The 26,430-nt window shown below is 38.5% G+C and overlaps 2 protein-coding genes and 1 non-coding gene across 6 annotated transcripts; 1 reads left to right on the plus strand and 2 right to left on the minus strand.

Annotated features, from left to right (window-relative positions):
• The first annotated feature begins 726 nt into the window (after window positions 1-726).
• On the plus strand, window positions 727-21,378 carry LOC131980183 (homer protein homolog 3-like). The gene is made up of 10 exons (XM_059344389.1): window positions 727-1,801; window positions 1,909-1,957; window positions 6,591-6,747; window positions 9,906-10,037; window positions 10,187-10,291; window positions 11,268-11,401; window positions 14,404-14,560; window positions 18,647-18,754; window positions 19,357-19,437; window positions 19,819-21,378. The coding sequence occupies exons 2-10, from the start codon at window positions 1,935-1,937 to the stop codon at window positions 20,002-20,004; spliced, it is 1,083 nt and encodes a 360-aa protein (XP_059200372.1). The 5' UTR covers window positions 727-1,801; window positions 1,909-1,934; the 3' UTR covers window positions 20,005-21,378.
• Window positions 21,379-22,048: 670 nt separating this feature from the next.
• LOC131980184 (ubiquitin-like) lies at window positions 22,049-26,144 on the minus strand. Of its 4 annotated transcripts, none has more exons than XM_059344392.1 (6): window positions 25,919-25,942; window positions 24,845-24,952; window positions 24,332-24,443; window positions 23,571-23,657; window positions 23,355-23,457; window positions 22,054-22,562 (listed from the first exon to the last, which is right to left on the minus strand). In XM_059344392.1, exons 3-6 carry the CDS (start codon window positions 24,432-24,434, stop codon window positions 22,469-22,471), a joined length of 387 nt encoding a protein of 128 aa, XP_059200375.1. In that variant the 5' UTR covers window positions 24,435-24,443; window positions 24,845-24,952; window positions 25,919-25,942; the 3' UTR covers window positions 22,054-22,468. The 4 variants fall into 4 exon arrangements, with proteins under 4 accessions (XP_059200376.1, XP_059200375.1, XP_059200374.1 ...); XM_059344391.1 differs by lacking the exon at window positions 25,919-25,942 and adding an exon at window positions 25,610-25,770; XM_059344393.1 differs by lacking the exon at window positions 24,845-24,952 and having other exon boundaries at window positions 22,049-22,562; window positions 25,919-26,144.
• On the minus strand, window positions 25,128-25,201 carry trnan-guu (transfer RNA asparagine (anticodon GUU)). Its single transcript has one exon. It is a non-coding gene; the product is annotated as a tRNA-Asn (tRNA).
• Window positions 26,145-26,430: the final 286 nt, after the last annotated feature.

Genomic DNA, 26,430 nt, shown 5'->3' on the forward strand with positions numbered 1-26,430 from the left:
GTTTGTTTTTCACTCTTGTTGCAGATGGATTTACAGCCTAAGCTTATTATTAGGGGTGTAACACTGCATTGATCTGGATCAGTGTATCAGTTCAGTTATCAGTGATCTGACATTGTCATGGTGCCTATGTGTGTGTTTTAATCCAAACTTCTCTGTTCTTTGTTGACAAACGACAAACTATTGTGGTAGCGGGCCGGTCCCTGTGTGCGTGCGCTGCTCTCACCATGTTGTATTAGGGCTAGGTGATATGGACCAAAAGTCACATCCTGATATATTTAGGCTAAATTTTGCTATACGATATATATATCGCGATATTTTTATTGCAAAGTTCAGTCAAAGTCAAAGCCAAATATGACATGTCACAAGTAGTTTTATTGAAATGGTTTATTTAAGTGAACATATATATATATATATATATATATATATATATATATATATATATAACAACATGAGTACTTTTTTTTTTAAATCAAAGCTCCATAAATCTGCATTTAAATAAAAAAAAATCTTTAAAAAATAGCCTATGAAATAAAAATAGGCCAATCTTTTTCTGAAATAAATTTATTTATATCAGAAAAGAATAACGAACATTACAAAAGATCTAAATACGACAAACTCTAGTAAGGCCAGCACGTATATAAAGAGATATCTTTTTAAACTATACCGATATATGCAATATGGTATAATTTCATATCACATTTAAAATATATGGATCTTTTTTTTTTATATCGATATATCGCCCAGTCCTAGTTGTTGCAGAAGCTTAAGAGCCACCAGTCGGTTCCAGCTCAGGTTTTATACTGTTAACTCTTTCAAAAGCGTTAGCATCATTAGCATAGCCTCTGGGTGCAACGTTGAGAGCTTTGTGCAGTCAATTGTTATGCTCTGAAGTGCATGCACAGCAACTTAAAGGTACACTTTCTATTTATTCACTTAAATTATTTTTTAAATTTACATATCTGGAACAACTCAATGATAAAACTGTCAATGCAAATTTTAGTCGCCTTTGTCATACCAGCGAATATTGCCCAAATAATTAATATATTGTAATTAAACCTGTGATTTACACCCCTACTTATTATTAGCATGCAAGGTTCTCTTACATCAGAACTAGTTGAAAAAAAAAAAAAAGACAAAAGAGCACAAATTTAACAGCTGATTTTCTAAATGGGCTGTAGTATGACTCTAAAGAAGTCTTTTTAGGTCATGACTTGTCCTTCGGGACTGCGTTTCATTAAGCCTTAAACCTGGCAGCAGCTCCGAGCAGACCTATAAGATCCAGTTTGCAGTATGCACACATGCAGGCTCATTGGCTGCAGGCGGGTTGACACAGTTTCGCTGCTTCACTGCCTCATGCAGCTGTAGCGGGTGCTCGGAGCCTGTAGAGCCAGCAGGTGGTACTCTACTGTCGGACTGTTGAATGCCTGCAGCCGCCTGAATGAAGAGCTGAAAACTAGATAGCGGAGAGCACTGGGACGAGGTCAGAAAGATACATATATTTTTTTAAAAAGGGAAAGCTGCTTGCTTTGGTGGAAGATGGACGCACACCCGACCGCGGTCGAGGTCAGAAGCTCTGCCTCCGCCGGGTTGTGACTCTCGGTGGGCGCCGGTGGCCAGGACAGGACGGTACGGACACTTTGCGGGGTGCTGCAGGCTGTGTGCAGCGCCTTGCAGTGAAACCTCCCCCCTCTGGAGAATAAAGCATCTGGTAGCTGAAAGAAAGGAGACTGGGACAGCGACAGCAGCGCGGAATTATTGTTAGATACAACACAGACTCACCGAGGATTTACACCGAAATGGGGTAAGCGTGGCTACATTTAGAGCAAAATTCAGAGTTTTCTCTGCTCTAATTTGGATTGAGAACAAGTACGATAATGGATGCTCTAACTCTCTCTCCTCTGTATGTAGAAAAGAAGTCTCAGTCACCTTGTAAGATGTTTCCTCACCACAGAGAAAGGTAAGACATTTTGACCCTGAGTGTGAACATTTAACTTGTGATATGACATTTACCAATATGACATTTTATTTCTTGCACTAGTGACCTCAGGAACAACTCCACATGAACCTTAAAATTAAAAAAATAACACTGATCTTGATTTTACAACAAGGAAAAGTCAGCCTTAACTTAAAGAAAGTGAAATAATGTTAATATTTTTAAATTATTGTGATACTGAAACCCATATTTAGGAAACTTCCATCAAATCGTATTATTTTTCTGTGTTGTGCATGTGGCGCAATGTTGTGGTTTCTTTTCCCCCAACACAGATTCAGCAGGGTAATTTGAGACTTAATGAATCTGTTAAATTATCTTCTGTAATGTTTTCTTCTGTTTGGCCTAGGAGCTTTCATATTATTTGATCCATAATTCTTATTAATGTCTCTGCTTCGGATGCTTTTATTGCAATTGTAACTAAGAAAGGACCAAGGGGCGATCACACAGGGGATCATAACGGGCATTAGTGTATGAAACTGCTAATTATTTTGCCATTAATGTAAACAGTTGTTTGATTTGTTAAATATGTGTGCAACAACGAAGACATGTGAGTATCAGTAGGACAGCTGTTAACTGCTGCAACACTATCAGATATTCTTGCACTGATGCTTCTAGGTGCATTACTTAAAGTTGGCTGTGAAGTAGCAACCTTGCATTCATTTTGAGATCCGTCAAACATCTGGGGAAGCTTTAGATGGATCAGATCAGAGGGTGACAGGGGAAACCCAGTAAAGCAGATTGTGGCTGCTGTAGATTGTGGTAGGAATTAGTGGAGATGTTCATGATGAGGTGCAGCCCCTACCCCCCCATGCAATCACTGTCAGGCTTTGTTTTGCTTTGAGAGCCCCATTAAGCCTTGTAGGCCACATCCATGTGCTGAGGATGAAGGTCGAGAAACGGAACATCCTTGTCCAGTTCATACATGTAGAGAAACATGAGCATTTCTTTACTCCACCAGAGGGCTGCAACAACAATTTCCACATGCAGGAAGAAGCAAGTGTCATTACACTTACTCTACACACACTTGCAGGCAACAATTCTCTGTTCAAACATGACTGTGTAACATCCAACTCCATAATAGGAGGTTGCAGGTTTGATTCTCTGTCATCCAGGAGTGGCAGGAAAGCTGAACAGTGGCAGTTCTACACAGGGGCCTACAGGGGCCACTGCCCCTGTGAAGAAGTCCTTGGCCCCTGCTGTGGCCCCTGTGTCAAATTAATATATAATAATAATAATAATAATAATAAAATGATCAATTTATAACGATGAACGACGGAGCAATTCTTACCTATTTTTTGTTCAAACAATATCTCACTGTACACAAAAGGAACCCATAATGTGTACATTGTATAATAGTTAAATTGTGCAATAAGAGCTAAATATAAAGATCATTCTCACTGTACTGCACTTTCAAAATCAAAAAGAGTAATTGTGCACAAAAATGAGAAATGTCATTGTCGTACAAAAATAACTGTTAATGTTGGTTAGTCTCATTGCTTCAATAAATGTAGTTCTTCCAAATATGAGACTTTTAGAAAAAATAAAGGTTTTGAACGCCTAAATATCATTTTTGATGATTTTAATGTGCCCCTCTGATTAAACACTGGCCCCTCCTTGGCCCCCACAGTAATACTGGTCTAGAACCGCCACTGAAGCTGAACATGTAGCTCTGGTGTATCAGAGAACAGACACCAAACCTGAGGCAAGGTCAAGCTTGGCAGTCAAGAGAGAACTTGACAATTAAATGCAGAGCCAGTCTTCACTGCTGTTTGGGACCTCTCAGCGTAGAAACCTATTGTGCATCTTATTAATTGTTCAGTGTCACAATTGGTTGTAATACGGGCCTCCATAAACGTATAATAGATGGTGAAAGTGACAAATGTAGCTATGAATATATAGCTAAGACTTATGACTGGTGATAATAAACTGATTATGTTTAGGTTTTGCATAGTTTTTCCCAAAAGAAAAGCTGTTTTTTCAGCCCAAACAATGAATCTGTTAAATATTCAGCAGAATAACTGAATATTTAATTATTTCTTAGTTGCAGCCTTAGTTATGTGCCTTGTGGAATTATTCAGAAATAGTAATAATCATCCGAAGGAGATCGCCAACAATGGAAAGGAGAAAAAATACATACAAATATATATACATTTACAGTATTTTTTTTTCTAATTACAAAAAAATGTTATATTTAAAAAAAATAATTCTAAAAAAACATTATCATTTAAGTAAAGTATTGTATATTTTAAACTATCACTGTGGCCTGTAAAAATAAGTGTAAAATGTCTTCAATTGAGAGAGTCTGAGAAAATAACCTGGATGATGTCATCAGGGTTAATTTGAGTTAGTTTTTACAAAAAAACATTGTAAACTGGGGTCATGGAGTTTGAAAGATGAGGGCATTTAACAGACAGGCAAGATCAAATCAAAGATGCTGTTGAATTGCATTATGGGAACTGTAGGATCCTGGACATTTAAAGTTTTAAGCGTACTGAGGAATAAACGTCAAATCAATCTGTGCTCACACAAGACCCCCAAAGTGCTACTTTAAAATAGCTGAGGTGGCTTTAAGTTGTTTAACTTGTTTCTTCTGATATGAGAGTTTTATTACAAATGTATGTAAATAGAAAGCCAGAGGACAAATCTCATCCCGAGCTTCAAACAGCACTCATCGCAGTGTCCGGTCCCAGTCAGATCTCAGATCAGTGTACCAGCGGGGGGGATTACTGTGAGATGAGAAGGAGAATTATAGCGCGTGATATTATCAGACTGGTGTAGGTCAGCCGTCCAAATGCCACCATTCATATCCTTCACAGTGAGTCTGTAGAGCTAGGTGCATGTACCAATGTTTCTTCTTATCATGAGAGACCATTATCAGATTTGTGTGTCACTAATGGGGTCAGATATAAATGTACAATGACTGTCAAAAATAATACAGTGATATTGGGAGCAGCCACTGAAATTTACAATACTGCAGAGAAGAAGAAGAAGAAGCTGAAGTGTCCTGGTTTTTACCATCTCATATTTAACTCTCTTTTAGGCAATTTTTGGTGAGATGTAAAGATAAGGCGTGATAAACTGCTGCATTTTACTTTTATTCTTGAGAGTGTCGTCAGAGTTGGTATTGTCTGTACTAAAGATACATCAGCATTTGGTTAATAATCTGTCTGCTGTATTTTTAAGACATTTCAGAGAAAAGAGAATAAACACATCAGTCCTGTATGTCTGGACAGTGAGATAGTCGGTCCAGTCTTTATTCAGCCATGAAGTTGACATTCATCTGTGACTTTTGTCCCTGGCAAGGGCAATGTTGGTTGACTGGTCAGTCCAGCACTTTGATCCAGGCTGAAATAACTCATAAGTTATTAGATGTGGCATGAAGTGTGGCACAGCCGTTCATGGTCCTCAGAGGATGTATCCTAGTGACTGGTTATCCCCTGAGTGTTCCTCTAGTGCCATAAGGGCCCAGCTGTTCAGAAGTAATCTGATCAAAACTTTGACTAGGTTGTTCAAAAGGAATAATGGATTCTGAAATTAGGTTAGATCATGAAATTCAGTTTTGGTTTTGGTCTGGATTGAAACCTACAGCATGTGTTGTTCAAAAAAGGAAAAAAATGTAGCAAAATTAGAATTGGTGGAATATATATAGAAATTAATTTCTATATTGGATTAGATTAGATTAGATTAGATTAGCATGCTAATACTTGAGCATTGTCATTTTGAACATATGCTCATAGGAATAAAAAGGAATTTGTACCAAGCAGAAAAACACGAACAGTGTGACAGCCTACAGGGACTTCGTGTGGTTTCATATTTAGACTGAAACATAATGTTTAGTTCTATATTTTGCCATATGTACTCTGCTTTATTTTAAGTCAAAGAGTGGGAATACACAGGGCTGTAAATGTACTGACTGGACACTAGCTGAAGAGGAACAAGGGAGTTCCAAAGAGAGAAAGACCTTCAGTCGTCTTGCTGTTCATACCACATGACTGTGGCCAAACCACCTCCCAACACTGGGGACTTTGTTGCTTTGATATATTTACCTCGTATCCAGGATACATCTCTGCAAATACTGGCAGGAGCAGAGCAGAGGGTGGAGGGTGAACGGCTCGGGAAAGGGTTCAGAGCGTTTTAGTCAACATCGTCTGCCAGCTAAGTCACAGCCCTGTATGGTGAATGACGCAGGGAAATGTGTGGGAGAAAGCCAAAGGATGATTCCAGCGTCTGTCCCTGGATGGCAGAGAGACAGATGGAGACATACCATTATGAAAATAATGATGGATTTCCTTTGTAAACAATACAGAGACACACTTTACAGATTTGTGTTATAATGGGTTTTAATGGAGAACAATTGTTTTAATGCTCAGAAACACATTCTAGTCAATGCAAAAAAGCTTTCTGTCTTGTTATTAAGATATAAAATGTCCAGAACTTCTGTCTCTTCTCTCAGAGTTAACTACATTATATTCAGCTACTTCTAACCAAATGTTATTAAACCTGAAGTGTGTGAAAGGGTTTAACAGGGTTTTACCATTTAACATTTCCTTATACAGAAACAATTTCCTCATCCTCATCCCTGTATTTCTCCCTCCAGGGAGCAGCCGATATTCAGCGCCCGGGCTCATGTTTTCCAGATCGACCCGACCACCAAGAGGAACTGGATCCCCGCCAGCAAACATGCCGTCACCGTGTCCTTCTTCTACGATGCCAACCGTAACGTCTACCGCATCATCAGCGTGGGCGGCACCAAGGTGAGGCAGATGGAAATGGTAATAATGGAGACAAAGTTGTAAATCCCCCTATTACATGATTTCAGACTAATTCTACGCACATGGTTCAACATTGTTATGAAACATATTCTCAAGTTTTATATGTAGTTACTGGACGAACAATATCTTATGATTTATAGTTTGATTTTTGCTTTGCCAAGCCAATTATTTACATTTGCAGCACCCTCTTAGCCGTCAATTTGAATGAAGCTTTTAGGGTATGTTTCCGGTACATACATAGGCATATCCTGCAAGTTTCGTGATGATTGGCAAAATGTTTGTGGAGTTGAGATATCAACACTTTTTTTTATATACTTTTGATAAGACTGGTCAAGTAATGATCCACAGAAAACCTGGTACAAATCGAACGTAGCACTTTAGTGGTTCTTGAAGCCAAATTGTAGAGGGTAAAGAGACTGAGACCTTGTACAGTGAATGTCTGTTCTAGGTTTTGTGATATCGGACCTAACGTGTAGGAGTGGTGATGTTTTTTAAAGTTTAAAATTACTAGACCACCCTTTTTCTTCAATTTCTTGTTCATTTTAATGCCTGGTACAACTAAAGGTACATTTGTTTCGACCAATATATGATAACAAAAAAAATAGCTCATAAGAGTTAAATTTTAAGAGCTGGTATCTAGCCATTTTCCATTGTTTTCTTTATAATAACCAATATCATTATCAAGAAAACCATGAAAAATGGTTGGATACCAGCTCTTAAATCAAACTCTTATCAGCTATTTTTGTTGTTATCATTATATTTGTCCTAACAAATGTATCTTTAGTTGTACCAGGCTTTAAAATTAACAATTAATTGAAGAAAACAAGGGTGATCTAATAATTTTTCTATGACTGCATATAGTATAGCTCCCCCATTAGATTGATATGTGAAAATAAATATAATAATATATGAAATGTGAACCATGTATCTTTCATTACTAACACACCCAGTTTCTGGGGGATTTTTCACAAAGTAGTGTTATTCTGTTTGGTGCAGTGAAGATGGTGGCCTTGGCAACAAAAGAGGCTATTCAGTATTTGTAACAAAGGCCGAACAAAACCGGCTCACATTAAATTTCACCAGCCGTCGTCCTTCCATAAAGTCTGTAAGGTTATGAAATATATAGTGAACAAAAACTCAGTGGGTGTCAACAAATCAGCAGCCAGAGTATCTTCCTTGCAAGCCTGTGGATTTAGATTATGAGGAAGAGGCCACATCAATCGCTGGGGAGGAGGAGGGGGGGTACGATCTGATCTCTTCTTAGCACCTCTGGTCTGACCCACATTTCTGACTCCCAGAAGGCTGTGCGGGGTGGCAGTTGGTCGCTCAGCAGCCCGATCCCGCCAGGACTGGTATCTGGCTGCACAATAATCTTCGCTGCTGTCGCCATCATCCAGCAGGTTATGTCAAACATGTCGCTGCAGAAATGGAGACCGTGGAGTTCATGTAATCATTTGTTGGACGGGAAAGAAGGACGAAAAATCTCCCTCTTAAGCTGCCATTGCCCTGCAATTCTGGGTTTTTAAATCAGGTCCATTATTGTAAAGCTGGAGATGACGTAAAAAGGTTTATAAATAGGTCTGCTCTCATAATTTTTCCTCATGTGCTCAGGGGAGAGAGGTAGCTCCGACCACTTCTTTGAGACTGAGGTGATGAACCCTGTGGATGTGCTGTGTCTACTGGAAATGGGATTTAAATTTGCCTCTGCTCTGAATTTACTTTGAACAATAAGAGATTGTGCCATGGCAGAGCTTCAATGTCACAATAGCTCAGATGTTTCCATGCATTCTTAAATTTTCCAGCAAACAGGAAGTGTTGATTAGGCAATGTACTGCTGTGGAAGGGGACAACAGCAAAAAGTATTTTAGCCACCTAAAAAAAATCAATGTCAGTTTAACTTGAACTATTTTTAGAATGTGTTCTCTGCTTTACAATGCCATCATACAGAACAAAGTCAAAGTGTGATACTAAATCAGTAGAGTACCTCTTGGAGTAAATGCTTACACTTATTTTCCTATCTTTCAGTAGAATATTGAGTAAAGTCAGTTCTATTTATGTGCTTTTTGCACCTTTTTTCTAGTGGAGTAGAAAAGTGTGACAGTATGTACAGATGATTATGGTGTGCAATGAAAAGCAGAGTACAGGCAACACCTGGAGTAATGAAATGTTAGTTTAATTAAGGAAATAATACCTCAGTCAGTGTTTCCTCTAGGATTTTTTTTGCCCTTAAAGCCTAAATTTAGTGGCCTTTCGCACATTCTAATGCCACTATTACCATCTATTCCATCTTAATCACTGCATATTTTAATTAATGTTTGTAAAGGAAAATAATGATCTATGTTTCATTGAAGGCATCATATTTTGACAGTCTTCTTGTAAATTATGTGGTGGACGCTGTTAACTCTTCCATGTGCTCTTATTTTGAAAGCTACTTGTGTTTGTTTTTATTTTGAAGTTGGGTCTAACACGTTCTTACCGTAACGCTTAGTAAATCATGCACCCTGAAAACAAGTGGATGCTAACGGCTGGCAGTGTGCTTTGTTTTCTTCCAGTAACGTTAGCCAGCCATCAGCGCTAACGGCTCTAACAGGCAGTCAGTCCTCACTCAGAAACTGGAGTATTGCTAACAGGGAGCTTGCGCTGTTACGGTGTTTATGACATTGCCATTCGCTTGTTCCCACGGCCAGAAAGCGCTGTGGTCACCGCTACAGAATTGTAAAAAGTAAAGTTAAAGCAGACCCCTATTCTGAAGTAGCGGTGGGCATAATTTAAATGAATTTTGCGGAAACCCTGCCTCAATTATTTCTAGCTAGCTACCTTCTATAAATAATGGTTTCAAGTGATTTGTTTCGGGAAGTCAGTGGTTCGATCCCTGGCCTCCACATGCTCTGTCAGTTCTTCTTGTGTTCAGGTGTACTGTATGTGTGAGTATTTATTGCTCCTGATTAGCAGGTGGAACTTTGCATGATGGCCTAGCACTTTGAGTGGCTGCAAACACTAGAAAAAATCTCTACAATTGCAGTTACCATTTTTACTATTAAGTCTTGGATCTGCTGCTAAACTCCCTGAGCACTGTGTGTTTATCACTGCTGTAGATGCATCCGAAGGAACGATCACATTTGTCATCTCTGCATTTGCAGGCAATCATCAACTGCACCGTTACACCCAGCATGACATTTACAAAGACGTCCCAGAAGTTTGGTCAGTGGGCGGACAGCAGGGCAAACACTGTGTATGGTCTGGGTTTTGCTACAGAGCAACAGCTACATCAGGTAAACAAAGTCAGTAGAGGTCAAACTAACACTGAGAAATACTTTAACAAGTTTTCTGTATTTATCAAAACTTCTCAATCATTGTAGGATAATGAGTGCTGCATTATTGATGCTTCATTACCTGAAGCAGTTTGTCCTCTTTTGAAAAGTTCTCAGACAAGTTCAAGGAGGTGAAAGATGCAGCTCGTCTGGCGCGAGAAAAGTCGCAGGATAAAGAACTGGCCAACACGGCGCTGAGCATCGCTGCTCCTCAGGTGAGAAAAGACACGTGAGCATGAAAGTAGAGCAGGGCTCTGCAGGTATCAGGCAGAAAGTGTAGATGTGAAAACACTGTCATGATCCACAGAAACACCCAGTGATGCATTTTTGACATTTTTAGGATCGAGGAGACACTGAGTCAAGGTTAGATAAATGCACCTCTGACACTTTGCAGTAGTTCACCTATTAGACAGCTGTTATTAAATCAAGTGAGGGATCGGGAAAGAGAAAAAAGGTAAAAGAAAGATGAGCTGGGTCACTTCTCTCGGAGGAAAGTGAGGAAAACTAGGGCGATGGTAAAATTATCCCGTGCCACTCAGCGGTGCACTGCTTCCAGTGCGACCGAGATGCCTCTGACTCAAACAGTGTAATGATGAAAATGTAGTCAGCTCAGGGCTTTTCTGATCAATAGGGGATAATTACCCATCAGTTACATCTGCTTGGTCATGAGGAACATGCCCATTTCCTTTCAATTCTATGGCTGAACAGATTCCAAGTGATGTCTCTTGCTCCACGTTTTTATCGATTTAATGAAACTGTTGGAGGAGCTCCAGACAAATGCATCAATTAATGTGCTTGATTCTTGCTAAGTAGCGTTGAGCTGCATTACTGCTTTTGGCTGTGATATTTTTGGAAAGATAATGTATGGTGAGCTTTGTGATGACGTGTTTCTTTGTCTGTTTTTTCCCACCTGATTGATTTCCTCTGTAGTTCTCACAGGTGAGTCTGTTGTCGTTGTTTCTACCTGCTGTTATCGGCTTTTAGCTCTTAGTACCTTGTTAATACAGCTCACACCACCATGAGTCCATCATGCCCGTCATTTGTGTGTGTTTTTTAATTTGAACACATTTTTGGGCTTTGATGTGCATGAAATCTGACAGTAGTTTTCATTAAAGAAGCCGTCTCTCTGTTGGTTTTCTGTGTGTTCTGTGTGTGTTATCAGTAGAGTCCATTTACTGATGTGTTTCTCAGGACCTCTCGGATGATCTCCAGTCTCCACCAGTGATGTGCGTGAACGGACCCGAGGACAAGCTGTTCCGCAGCCAGAGTGCCGACATCACCCTGTCTTCTGAGAAGGAGCGCATTAAAAAGATGCTCTCTGAAGGGTAACTGAGTTATGCACACACACACACGCTGCATCACAGTGAAAACTAAAGAGGCCACAAACACAAAAGTGCTTGTTTTGTGTACGTGTTAACATGGCTGGTTGACCCAATGTATCAGGGGCCCAATTGGTCTTTACCTACAAAATATCACTCAAAATGACATGCACCAACCAAGAAGAGACTCAAAATGATCACAGAGAAACAAAAAGACTACAAAGAGACCAAAAAGCTAAAAACTCCTAGCTTCAGCTTTATGATAAAGGGACAAACAAAATAGTGGTTCAGTCTGCTGAAGAGAATGGGGTGGGAGAAAGAAATAATGAGAGCATGATTTTTTTTCTCATTTTTCTCTTGTAACTCTAGGGGAATTCAAGTCAATTTTAAACGACAGAGAAATAAGCTCAGTTGGATCTTCTGATTGCATTGTGTAATCACAAGATCAAACTCTTGTTTTTCTTGTCGTGTGTGACTGTATTTTATTTGTGTCTTGTGTGTTTTGCGTGACCCTTTTGCTTTTGTGCTGCCGTCTTGAAAAAATATTTTAAATCTCAATGAGTTTTTACCTGGTTAAATGAAGGATACTGATTGAGAATCAAGTCGAAATTACGAGAATAAAGTCAAGTTTTTGTGTTCGGTAAAGATATTCACAGATTGGTTATTCCTGTGTCAATAAGTCATCTTCAACAATCTAACATTGTTTTAGAGACACGGCACGTCTGTCCGAACTGTTAGGTAGACTGCAAGTTACAACCTGATTTTCATAAATGCCATAAAATGAGCAATAGCCACAATATTTAAGGGTGTAGTTGTACTAAATTCCACATAAAAAACCCCACATAAATGAGCTATTGTTGGTAGACGGCCACTAACACTATTGTTTTGGGAGAATCTGCTTTTAGGTCATTTTTGTGAATATTTTAGACATATATTAGACGTATTGAGGAAAATCAGGTTTTTTTACTTTTTTCTCGACATTTCGGCTTTTTTCCCTAAGTGCATTATTCTTTTTTTCCCTCCTTACCTGGCCCTCTTCTGTCATCTTCTGTTCTAGTGCTTAGCAAAAGTGAAAATATGTATTTCTCAAAATGTCAACCCTTGTAAGCCTTTAAAGATAGACATTACATTTACATTAGTACAGGCCATTCTGCCATGTCTCCAGTGTAATGGTATTAAAGTATTTTATTCCAGGTATGAAGAAAATAATGTGTTTTTTTTATAGAGTAAGTCAGAATAATAATTCATTCATTCATTCATTACCATTAACCGTTTATCCGCAATGATTCTTTCAAACATTATTGCAATTTAGATTAATTTGGTACATTTAGTTAATTACCTCTGAACATATTAATCGTGCTTGTGATGTTGTTGGCATTCAGTTTGAAAAATATAGGATTTTGTTATTCTAACATCAGCTAAATGTCATGAGGTTGCTACAGATTTAATCTAATCAATACCATTGATTGCACTAGAGCAGGTAACCCATTACCTTTAACATCCCCCTTCAGCAGGGTTTACTCAGTATGAACATGGTTTTCATTTCGAGGGTTAATTACAGTTTGACGTCATCCGACTTGTCGAGCTGTCTAGAAAGTGGAGAGGCCATTGTTGAGGAGCTGACGCATACATAACATCAAATACAGCTTGTAAACATCTCTGCACTCAGTGGGTTAGAGCCACCCACAATGCTTTTATATCCTGCAGTCCAATTACTACAACAGAAAGCTGCTCCTTAATGGTTACCATGGTAAACTGTTGCCATGGGATAACCTCAAGTCTCATGGATGTAAAATGACAGAACAAACGCCAAGGATCAAGGTTGAAGCGAGAATGTGACTGATCTCTGCAGATTGCACCAAAATCCCTTAAAATTGTTGACATTTTTTTTTATTGTAATTCATAGAATCAAATAGCCTGTAGATGCCCCTTTAAACTGAGGCATGAATTTACAAAAGGAGTGCAAGTCTTTTGTGGCTGCTAAACGTGCAAATAGGGCAAAAACAAACCATGTAATTCTCTAAGCACCTGCCAAGGAAACTGTATCTCAGTGCTCCAGTTCTATTTGCACATTTTTGAATGAGGTAGTATGCATACATTTGGTACAGAATCTGCCCCTTTCTATGCAAATCAACCTCATTGCAAAATAGTCCAAATCACAAACACCAGCGCTAATAATAACACACACAGTTAAAGTGAAGTTATTACCATCTTCAGAGAGCTGGTGGTAAATGACGCAAATTTTTAAGGACAAATAAAAAATAATAAAAGGACAAATATATGGTCAACTGAGGCTCAAGGCAAATTGCACTCAGCTTCAAAACTTCATGGGAGTGTTTGCATCATAATTAGTGCAATATCTTAATTTCCCCCGAGTGTACACAATGAATGTACCAAATATTGGGACTGAATACGTTGTAAATGCAGTCGGAAATAAGACTTGGCTAAAAGCCATACAAATTATGACTTCATACATTCAGCATTTTCATCTGGAGTCAGTGTTGTCTGCTTTGATAATCAAACTTATTAGGGATGACATGTCAGCACTCTAATAACTAACTAATCCCTATTTTCCTTAAAAAATAGCCTTTCAGTGTCACATTCAGTCTTTTGATGGAGATACATTTTAGATAGTCAGCCCTCCACGATTAGAGGATACAGGGGGAACAGTTTGGTCTTGTTGTTTACACTCTGGGCATTTTAATGAGTGTATCTTTGCTTTGTTGTAAGACCTTTGAAATGACCTTCGCTCTGGGCAGTAGGTGTGCTGCTGCAGGCTGCAGTCATTGTTGTAGCCTTTTTAACACTGTTCTAGTGGCACTGTTTGTGTTAACCGGGCGACAGTTTTTCATCATGCACCAAACTGTTGGCAGCAGTAAAATCTGGTTGTTACTACGCAGCCAGTTACTGTAGAGTGTTTTATACAACACTCAGTTTTAGCTTTAAAAAATGTATAATAATTCTGTGCCATATAAGCCACATTACAGTTACAGTTTTGTGTTTTCCAGGTCGATCTGTGAGATCAACTTGGAAGCCGAGCTCTTCACTCTGCAGGACAGCAACACCAAGCTGGTGGCAGCTTTACACGAGGCTAATGCTAATGTGGAGCAGTGGAAGAAACAGCTGGCAGCGTATCAGGAGGAGACAGACAGACTCAGAGATCAGGTGAGCCCCGACTGTGTTCAGGCTGACACTCGGGTACAGAGTGCACCTTGATAATGCTTTGTTTGTGTGTGCTATTAAAGCAAACAGTTATTAAAGCAAACAGTTAAAAACGCCTCAGTACCATGGGTGCCCGATCCTTCAGCTGCTCAGCACCCAGGCTCTGCAACTCCATCCCCCCACACACAAGACAGTTTGACACCATCACAACCTTCAAGTCACAACTCAAAACTCACCTGTTCAAACTGGCAAACACTCCATAACTGGACACTACTTTACTATTATATTATTATTATTATTAGTAGTAGTAGTAGTAGTATTAAAACTCCTTTTAGCCGCTTGAAAATTTTAATTCAAAAGCAAGGAGACCTGACACCAGTTGTATTAAGAGGTTCAGAAGTAAAATATATAACATTCCTATATTTTCGGGTACAGGACTGTGGAGATGAAGAGTGCCGCTGCCTTCACATCCTCCTCATACTCTCCTACTTCTATATTTAAAAGTAATTAAATATATCTTGTCACATATTAAATTAGCTTTACTCTGAAAAAAACTACATGGACGTTTAATCTAGAGTGTCATTTTTAGAAACCCAGGAACCTAAAAGGTGCACATATCTTTTAAAATCCAGTATTGAACATGATAATAAAAGGATAATTTCTTTGGTGGACAAAGAAAAGGTTAAGAAAGAAGGATTTTCATACATTTATATTTGTTGGGGTAGTCCATTTTACCATTGCTTTCTTATACAGTATAACCTGTCCTATAAATATGTTTGAGGCTACTTTAGTAACTGAGATGTTTGGTTGATATTAAATTGATTAGGTGACTGTGAGTATTCCCATGGTCCAAATCTGTGTCCGGCCAAAATTGTCCCTAAATGTGTTTTGGCCTTGTGGTTGACTGGTGACCTGTCCAGGCAGTATCCTACCCTTATCCTGTTCATGCTGAACAGGATAAGCGGTTTATATGAATGGATGGATTAACTGTTACATGAAAAGCTTTTTTGGAAAGTTGACATCAGACAGCTACATATCTCTGTGTATTATAGAGACAGTCTTTACAGTGTTCCTGGTAGCAGAGGTGAGTGCAGACACAGATCTGTTAAAAGATGAAACACCACTGGTCAAAGATAAATAGCCTTAATGCACACGAGTCAAACACTGAAAAGAAGCGATTAATTTTTTCACAAATATGATTTTGATTTGCAGCAATTATGAAAACAAGATAATCAAGATAAAATAATTGTGTCATAATAATTCTCTTATTTTGTCTTGTGTTATAAACCGCATGCACCTCTTTCTTTCACACCAGTGTGCTTTTTTTTTTTTTACATAAGATAACATAACATATCATATTTGATCATGTTTTGGTCTTATTTGCTTTTATGTATTATTTTTATATGTTGAGTAGATTTCAGTACTTTTTTGGACATGCACTAATTTTATCTCATAATTGGCTGTATTTATTTTGATCTAAACAAATACGCGATGATCAGGATTACAAACTGGACATACAGAGTTACAATAGATGAGAGTCTCAAAAGTCATGACAGTAATTTTTTAACATGCTCTGCTGCTTTTTTCCACATCAGAATAGAATAGAATCTTGAATGTCATTATACCAGCAGTACAAAGAGATTCATATGTGCAACTACTAAAAACAGTGCAGCACAAGCAATCACAACACAATTACTTCCACATGAAAATAATATACATACAGTATACTAAAACTAAAAACTTAAAACATCAACAAGTTGAAGCCTCGGATATCAACATCATCAACAGGGAGCACAGTAGCAGCATCAGAGAAACAGATTTAAATGTTGGACTTTTCATAAATATATTAGAAGTATGCATTATGTTTCCAAAACGTTAAGCAATCGTGATCTCAGTATTGACCAAAATAATTGTGCTTATGATTTCTGCCATAATGGAGCAGCCCAAATGAAAGGAGTAGTTGTTCTGTCTTGTGTTTTCATGTGCAGCCAAGTCCTTGTTCGTTTTGTAGTAACCTGCCGGGCAGAAGCTGCAGGCTAAGGTCACACCTAATTATCAATGCTGGAGCTGTGAAGCTCTGTAGCAGCAGCACACACTCAGATTAATACTGAAGCAAAGCTCTGCTCAAACAAGAGCAAGGTAAGGCTGCTGGGACTCTGTTGCCTTCAGTAATAACAGAGTGACACATCTTTCTCTGCTGAGTGAGGTCATGCTGGTTTAGATTGGCTCCTCACTTAATTTCCTTGGTTTGGAAGCACTTAATCAGCAAAAAAATTTAAAGTAAGGCTGGTAGCACACTTCATCATTGTTTGACATAACTTGTGCTGCAGGCGTTTTCCTTCTAACGTTTTAATCAAGGTGCTCTGTGTCGGTTGAACCGGTTCACCATGCACCCATCATTGTCACATTCCACCACAAGGGAGTTGGACATAAACCGCCAGAGTCTCAGGAGAGTTTTACACTTGAATTACCTCTCAGGTTCCAGTGAATGCAGATGCCTCTGCCCTCCCTATCCTCACTCATCAATAAAAAGTATTTTCACACTTGCTGGTAGCTGATTCCTCTGGGAACGACCTCACCTCAGGCTGACAATTACAAACCTCTCTGATTCGATACTTTAATACCTTGATCCCTATCCATTATAGCCCGGCTTCACAGTATCGATCACTGCTCTTTAATTTTACACCTCTCGTACGGTATTTCAGTAAAAACTGTTTTTATGCCGTTTTGGTCCACATTAACAAATGATTTCATACAAGTGAGAACCCTGTCTCCGTCTCCTTTGGACCGAGCTCGCTCCTTCTACTGAGGAAGGGGACCAGGTGGCTGAAAATGGTTCACGTCTCTGGGGTGGTGTGAGAGGGAGACGGGTTTGTAGGACAGCAATATCCTACTTTCAATGCCCCAGTTAGGAAAAAATGAAAAATCACCAGAGGGAGCTGGCATCCACTTGGTTCTCTATCTCTTTTTTTTTCTTCCCCTAGTCTCAACCACACATGGTTTTAAAATAATCCAGCCTGTCTTTGTAAAGATGTGGGGGCATTTTTAGAGGTTGTTCTGTATTTTTTTCATTTATTTTTTATTCACGAGCCCCAGATGACAAAGCAGTGAGGATTTAACGCCTGTTTACCTGATAATAGTGACATAACTTGCCCATCCACCTGTTGACGAGTTCAAGTTGTGACATGTTTTGACTTGATAAAGTCAGATCGAACTGAAGGTGTGTGAGGCTGAGAAGTGTATTCACCAAGAAACCAAAGCCTGTGTTGAATGGTCATCTTTTGTCTTTTTTTTATGTTGTGTGTCTACACTAAGATCACTCATACTGTCTGAAAGAGGCTTTGAAATGTACAGAAATACAGCATTTTAACTTATAATATTGCTGCATTGCTATAGTAATGCTCAACAATAAAAGCATTAAGTAGGAAAATATGAGCAAATGCTGGGTCTCCCATTACATTACATTACATTACATTACATGTAATTTAGCTGACGCTTTTGTCCAAAGCGACTTACAATAAGTGCATTCAACCTGATGGTACTAGACATAGACCACAGGAATCAAGTAAGTACATAACTTTAAGAGCTAACTGTCATCGCTAAAGGAGTGCTATATGTCAAAGAAGAAAAGAAGAGAAAAGAATAAGAGCTTTTTTTTTTTTTTTTTTTAATATATCTGTTAGGTGACCATGACTTAACCGAGGTATTGTTGGAAGAGATAGGTCTTCAGCTTGCGGTGGAAGATGTACAGGCTGTCTGAGGTCCTGATGTCGGTAGGGAGCTCGTTCCACCATTTGGGAGCCAAGACAGAGAAAAGTCTGGAAGTGGTTTTGAGGCGAGTTGACCCATGCAGGGTGGGAGTCGCCAGCTGTTTGGCTGATGCAGAGCGTAGAGGACGGGCAGGGGTGTAGAGTTTGGCAAGGTCCTGGATGTAAGTAGGACCTGAACCGTTAGCAGCAGAGTACGCCAGAGCTAGAGTCTTGAAACGTATCCGCGCAGCCACCGGTAGCCAGTGGAGGGAGCGAAGGAGGGGTGTCCCCACATTTTAATCCTAATATTTAAGTTGTTTGTGTGAATGTGTGTTGTAAGGTGGCTGAATTAGAGGCCCATGGAGGCCACGGCCCTAGTGACATGCTGAAGGATGAGCTGACCCAGTCCCTGGAGGAGCTGGAGGCCCTGCTGAAGGCCAAAGATGAGGTTGGTTTTTACACTACCAGTCAAAGAAATTGGACAGATCCTCTCATTCAATGGTTTTTTCTTTATTTCGATTATTTTCCAAATTGTAGGTCATTACTGAAGACATCAGAACTATGAAACATCACATATGGAATTATGTAGTAAAAAGTATCCCCCTTTTGCTTTGACGACAGCTTTGCTCACTTCTGTTATTCTCTCAGTCAGATTCATGAACTAGTCACCTGGAATGGTTTCCAATCAACAGGTGTGCCTTGGAAAGAGTTAATTTGTGGAATTTCTTGCTTTCTTAATGTGTTTGAGACCATCAAAGGAAAAGGTGGCTACTTTGAAGAATCCAACATATAAAACATATTCTTGTTTGTTTAACACTTCTGCATACTACATAATTCCATATATGTTCCATCATAGCGTTGATGTGTCTGATAAAAATCTAAAATGTAAAAAAAAAATAAAAAATAAAGAAAAACCATTGAATGAGAATGTGTGTCCAAACTTTTGACTGGTACAGTATATTAACATTTGCTGTGGTCAGAGGTGGGAGCTGCAATGTTCGTTATGGCTGTTGAGGAAAGATTAAATTGTACCTTTTAAATCTTTTCCAGGAAATCCACATTTTGCAAAACAAGAAAGTAGACTACCATGAGATGGAACACGACCGGGACGAGGCCATGCACAGATTACGGGTAGGAGTAGGATTACTATCACGATAGTCAAGTCAAGTCAAAGTTTTTTTATAGAGCACATTTAAAAACCAACCTCAGTTGACCAAAGAGCTGTACAGTTATTAAAATACAATAAAATCATACACAAATATAATAATAAATGAAAGAAACAATGAAAATAATAAAAAAAAAATTATAAAAAAACTAAATTTAAGAACAGTTAAAGTTAAAAGGAAATAAAAGAGTAAAAAGTAAAGATTTTTGCCTAGCTGGGACTGAATGCCAAGGAGAATAAATAGGCTTTTAGTAATGTTTTACTACAGGGTCTGTTTTAATAAATAATGTTGAGTAATAGTGAAATAATCACTAGTTAGATTAATAACGGTCTTCCCCTCTCTGTAGGAGATGGAGATGCGTAATTCAGAGTTGGAGCGGCGCATCCAGAACACAGAGCAGAACCTCGGCAACTCTCTGGAGGATCGTGATCGCATGGACTCAGAAATCCAGAGGGCCATCGAAATTCTGGACATCAAGATCTTTGATCTTAATGATCTGCGCCAGAGCCTGGTTAAACTCATCGACAAATAAGAGGGGGGGAATTTATCCCAAAGAAGGAGAGACGGAACAGAGGACGGGGTTAAATATGTTGTGGCAAATGCAGCGGAACGGAACAAGAAGGAGCTGGTCGCTGTCCTTCAAGCACAAGACGCACCTCGGCTGCAGGAGGTGTCTCCGTGTCTGTGCTGCAGCAGTGGCTGTGCTGTACGCAGGTGTTGGTCTAAGCAGCAGCAGCAGCATATAGGCTACATGGTTTTTGCTTGTCCAGTCTAATGTAACGCTTCATGTTGCTTTCAAGGGTAACACTCAATGCAATAAACCAACTTTAAGGTAAGTGCTTAACACCGCTAGACATTTAATATTGAGAATTGGTGCTTGTAGTTTTTCATAAGTATGACTTTTTGTACACCAAATGGCCATGCAGTGTCAATTTGAATGATAAGAGGCCTTGTTTTGTTTTTGTTTTTTCAACTGACAGGTGATATTTAAACATCTTTACAATAAAAAATGAGGTGAATGCAAATAAAAAAAAGAGCACAAGACAAAATGACTTTTACGAGATTTGCCTATTTAACAGCCTGCATATGATATAATTGTTACTGCATTAACAGTTAAAGTTGAACTGCACAGATAAATGTGTGTATGGTCTTATAGTTACCCATGTATAATGTAGAAGCTGTAACATGTAAAGGACAGACTGGTTCTAGTAGGTGCTTTTTTTCAAGGTCAGCAAAAAAAAAGTATGCTAATTGTGTTTTATATTTGGGTAAGGCATGGACACACAAACTTAAACATTAGATCTGAATATTGACACAAAGATCAAATCAGCATTATCACATCTCCATTTAAGCTTGTTAGAAACCTTTAAATCTAAGATATGTGACAGTAACCTGTAAGTAGATGTGACACATAATTACATTTAAGATAAATAAGTATTTTCCACATAATGAGAATCAATAATGCTACAGCTGTTAAGAAAAACACAAGAAATAAAAGTCATCACTAGTATTACAGATAAGTTAATAACTGATCCCGTCTGAATAATCGTCCTGTGCATCTTTTAACAAACCACTGACTAAGATACTGATTTAACTTAAGACGCATTCAAGGAAATGTAATGTTCATTTTCTGCCTTCTGTCATTTTTCAGCACGTTACCTTTAGCTGTGGACAATATGCCATACACCTTGGGAGTGTGGCTGCACTGTACGAGAAGTGAATTTATTTAAATACAGAATGTCTACTTACAGAGTCTGCATTGTTTAACATAGTCCATGATGCTGTTTGTGTTATTTTTTCAAGCCTTATTGCTCTATTTCAAGGATGGTTGTTGGTAGTCATGCCAGCTGTGTCTCAAACTTTGAGCTGTTTTCATGACAGTTTGGAAATAAAAGCGAAGAATACAGCCACTCATCTTTTTACATTTTTAATGTACTTCTTTCTTGTGTTAACACTTTTTTAAAATTTGGTTTATTTCTATCATAGTATTCCATATTGTTTCAGCAAGGTAATTAAAGGGATAGTTTGGATTTTATTGAGTGGGGTCGTATGAGGTACTTTTCTATTGTCACCTACAGTAAATGCTGTTCACTGTTGAAAATGGCGTAAATATAAACTGATATTTTTTTCCACAGCAGAACTTGTTTTACTCCTGCCTGCATTTCCAAACAAGGAGCACGCTGACAGTCCTCTACTGTAGACTAGTGCAGTGCCCGTAGGAAGTATGTATCTGTATATCCATAAAACACTTACTTTTCATAATGTAAGCACACCATCCAGCACTTACCATTGAACATTGATATTCGCTGGAAACTAATCAAATATTATTGGAAAATCCAACCTTGTAGCGCACTTTAAAACTCCGAAAGATAGGTAGGCTAAATAGACTTACAGATGAGATGAGTCAGACATGGACATCCAGAGTGAATTGTGTTACTGACCAGGTGTAGGCCGATCACACAATGGGGCAGAGCTCCCCTTAAGGGCGTCCAATCGGAAACAGTGCAATGGCTCAACAATTCCTACGTAAATAATATTTTGAAAAATGAATTAAAAAATGTTCCAAATCAAGGATGCACACCTTCATGCCATGCACAAGCCACATACAAAATCTTAGGTTAGTCTGACTAATGGTCAGCGAGATATGCCCTAGACACACACACTTCTTGCTTTTATAGATAGATAATACATTGAGTATGGATAAATACCTCATATAACCCAACTTCAATAAATACAAACAATCCCTTTAACCTTTACCGTCAGTGATTCATTAACCGAGCCTCAATTTAAAAGACAAATTATTGTTTGTTTAGATTTTTTTGTCACCGAAGTATTGTCATGGAAAAGTGAATTTCCACTGTCAGGGTCAGAGAAGCAGATATGTGACCAGGAGGTTAAATGTGGGTGGAGAAAGTAAAAAAACAAAAAGCTTCCAATCAAAATGTCAAAATGTTTTATTGACAACATGAATTAACTGATGAATTGATGCCAGCTGTCTACTTCAGCTTCTTCTTGGGTCTGAGGTGATCGGTGTGTCCACACTTCCTCTTGCGGCAGTTGGTAGCACGTGCATGTAAACGAGCGTAGCACCTGAGCGTGAGAGGAGCAAACTGTTAGGTCAAAATAACCATCATCATTCTGTCACTCTCACCAGTGACCGTTTCAGTGTCTTCCTCTTCTTTTCTAAACTATAAATCACAACTTGTTCAGTCTTTCTGTCTCAACGGTAGTCCCTGTTTGATTAAGCTACAATTTAAATAGCTATGGTCAGGTGTCCATATAGCGTCATGTTTCTCTGGCAGGTTGCATCATCGACTTGCATCGCCCCTTTGATTTCACTATTTAGTGGGGTATGATGGGGTTTTTTTCAACTTTTTTTCTTCCTTTTTTTTTTTTTACCATCAGCACCAACCGAAAGATGCTTGCCCTCATGTACAGTCATGGAAAAAATCATTAGACCACCCTTGTTTTCCTTTCCCTTGATTTGTTCTTATAATTATATTTGTCCAAACAAATGTACCTTTAGTTGTACCCGGCATTAAAATGAACAAGAACTTGAAGAAAACAATGGTCTAGTAACTTTTTCCATAACTATGTATGAGCTTACATACACGGTAATTAATAGTATTGAGGGTGCAAAAAGTGTCAGTTTCTTTTAAGATTACATTATAAAGAGCAGCAACCTCATTCATCTCAAAGTTTGAGAATAACTGGGTTAGGCTGCTTTATTCCAGGAGCAGTTCTTATATCATCTCACTCCTTAGTTTTAATATATAACCTTTTCTTATGCTGGCAGCTTTGGCCTATTCTCCTCTTCCTGCTGTCTTTGAGATTAAGTTCAGGCTCACCACTATGACCACTGTGCTGGGTTTGTATACGTACTTGCGGCAGATCATCTTCTCACAGTTGTACTTTTGAGCCAGCTGTCTCATAGAGGGCTCGATGATGCCCCCTCTCAGACGCAGGACAAGGTGGAGGGTGGACTCTGGGGGCGGAAAGAAATAAGAAAAAAAATGATACTGTAACAATGATTGAAAAAGGCAATACAGCTACTTCATAACATGAGTGATGGTTCAGCACTGTGGAAGTCTAACCTACCCTTCTGGATGTTGTAGTCCGACAAGGTGCGCCCATCCTCCAGCTGTTTCCCAGCGAAGATGAGACGCTGCTGGTCAGGGGGGATACCTTGAAAACAGTCACAGCGGTGAGTTGGTGTTTGTGCCAGGCATAGAGAGTAATTTATATTACAGCTGACACTCGAAATTGCTTCCCAGTGGTAAGTAAGATGTGGATGGCACCGTAGACTTAAATACTACTGATATCAGCTGATCATTCATGTACAACTACACTACATTTGCTCTCACTGTATGTAACTGCTCTTTAATTAAGTAGATATAATAATAGTGTCCTTGATATTTGTAATGATGGAAGGACCATCAAGGAACCTTAGGTGAGGTTAAATAATGTGTTAACTACAGTGACTGATTACAGGAAACAGAGATTGGTGTATCCCAGTGTATGGATAAAACATAAAAATGTACAATCAAAGGTAAAACTTCTCAGCCATTTTTATTAAAACATGGTGAGTGATTTAAAATTGCTTCCTCTTGTGCAACAGAAAGTATAAAGTCATGTTTGAATAAAATATGCAAAGGTATTTAGATGCTAAACCCATTTCTTGGTTGTTTATACACTGTTTTGATATTAATGCTGAATTTTTGACACCACACTGCAAGGGCTGACAAGCAAAGAGAAATATAGATGATCATATTAAATATTAAACAACATAAATTATCACCCAGTTAATGATATAGGAGCAATCATATATTTTTTCCTCGCATGTTCACACTAAAGAATACCTTCCTTGTCCTGGATTTTAGCTTTCACGTTGTCGATAGTGTCACTGGGCTCCACCTCGAGGGTAATGGTTTTACCCGTCAGTGTTTTCACAAAAATCTGCATCTTTGCTCACTAGGAAGAAGGCAGATAATGTGTAAGTCAGACCAAGATGAGCCAACAAACACACATACTAAAAGCCAGCTGAGAAAAACTCATTTAAAATGTTCCTGCCCTGTTACTTCCTCATATTTGTAACTAACTATCCAGGTACCTATATTTCCTATACTTCACTGTTTTCAACTACCAGTTTGCCATTTTACATTCACAAAATTATACAAACTAAACATAAAAGAAAAGAAATAACAGTTAAAAAAAATAAATGTATGAGTGTAAGTTGAAATACCAATTGTTTACAGCCAAGAACACAACAGAGTTAAATACTTTCGTTTAACCGACTATAAACTAATATTATAGTGCATTTCCCATAATCGATCAAAAACGATCGTTGTAGAAGCGATAAAATCTGTACTCACGTCGACACCATTCACCATTAGGCAAAACAGGAACTTAATGTGCCCAGTCCTATGCTTAAGAAGGGAAACAAGCTCATCCAGTTTTTTTTATCTGGTCCACCAACACATCTGCACAGATGGAGCAGGGTGTAGATCGCAGGTGCTGACATGCTGTAGATTTATTGTTGTTGACGATCTGATGTGTTTTTACAGCATACGCTGATAAGACTATTCTCAAATTCCACCAAAATGCAATACATCAAATATTCGTAATTAAAAGCATAAAATAAAATGAAAAACATGTCGTCCCTGGGTGGGCTCGAACCACCAACCTTTCGGTTAACAGCCGAACGCGCTAACCGATTGCGCCACAGAGACAACCATACATGACATACAACAGAAATACAGAAATACTGTATATCACACTGTATCGCACATACAATGCAGCGATAGCGCGAACAACAATAATAATGCACTAGCGCCCCCTTGTGGTAGCATCCGCACACGACTTACGTCGCTTACGTCACGCTTGTGCATGCATTTCTCTTTTTCACCGCTAGGTTGTTAATAGACGCAGTATGTAAAACATTTTTTAAATTACAATATACAAAAGAATACAAGTCATTACAAAATATCAGCTAACAAGAAGGAAGACAGAAATCAGATTAGAGGGTGAGCACCGTTACATGTTTCCCAGCGTTAAACGGTGAACTAATTTAATCTAAATTTCGAGCTAACATACTCGGTGCTAGCTCGATTCGTTACACTTATTTTAAAATAGTTTACCTAAAATGCAGAACACTAAGACATTGAAATGAATCAGTTTTCCAACATTAGTGAGCTTTTCCAGTGTTTCCGCAATAAAAGTATTATTAAGCTAGCTAACGTTAAGTTCACGGTTAGCATTGACGGCCAAGGCAAATACACTTCGTAGGTGTTTCGAGATATAACAAACATTAGCTTATGTGTGAGTAAGTGAGTAAGTGAGCAAATGACTTTAATATGTAAAGTTATCGCAAACGAACATTATATTTTAATTAGCTTCACAACACATAACGAGTAAGAATAACTTAAAAACATATGGATAAAACTCCCTTCTAATGAAAAGGCAGGTAGCAGATTGAAAGCGCATGACCAAAGTTATATAAATGATTGGTCACATGTTTGGGAAAGAAGTGGCTCCTCCGTTGCGCTTTTCAGTCACCTACATCTTCAGTTGATCAGATCATGTGATTTTACCCCATTAAGATAATGGCCTGTGTCAAGTATGTGACTTAAGCGGATTTATTATGCTCAAGTCAAAACTTGAAAAAAATGAGTTAGGCGATTATTTTAACTACATTCTTACCAGAGCCGATTCGATTATTACAGGATAACAACCAGCCTCTATTAGTGTCATGCTGGTGTGAGCCACCAGATGGCACTGTGGTACAGAGGATGCATGATTTCAGTCCGTGATTAGATAAGATAGATCTTGCTGTGTTGCACTTGAAATACAAAGTAGGAAATAGTGCAAATGTGAAAATGAAATAGAAAAATATGTAAATATATATGTAATATATAGAGTGTCATAATACAGTTAATATTTTTTTTACATAAATGTAAAC

Source organism: Centropristis striata, chromosome 11 (assembly GCF_030273125.1).
Source record: "Centropristis striata isolate RG_2023a ecotype Rhode Island chromosome 11, C.striata_1.0, whole genome shotgun sequence".
In the NCBI taxonomy this organism is placed as follows: Eukaryota; Metazoa; Chordata; class Actinopteri; order Perciformes; family Serranidae; genus Centropristis; species Centropristis striata.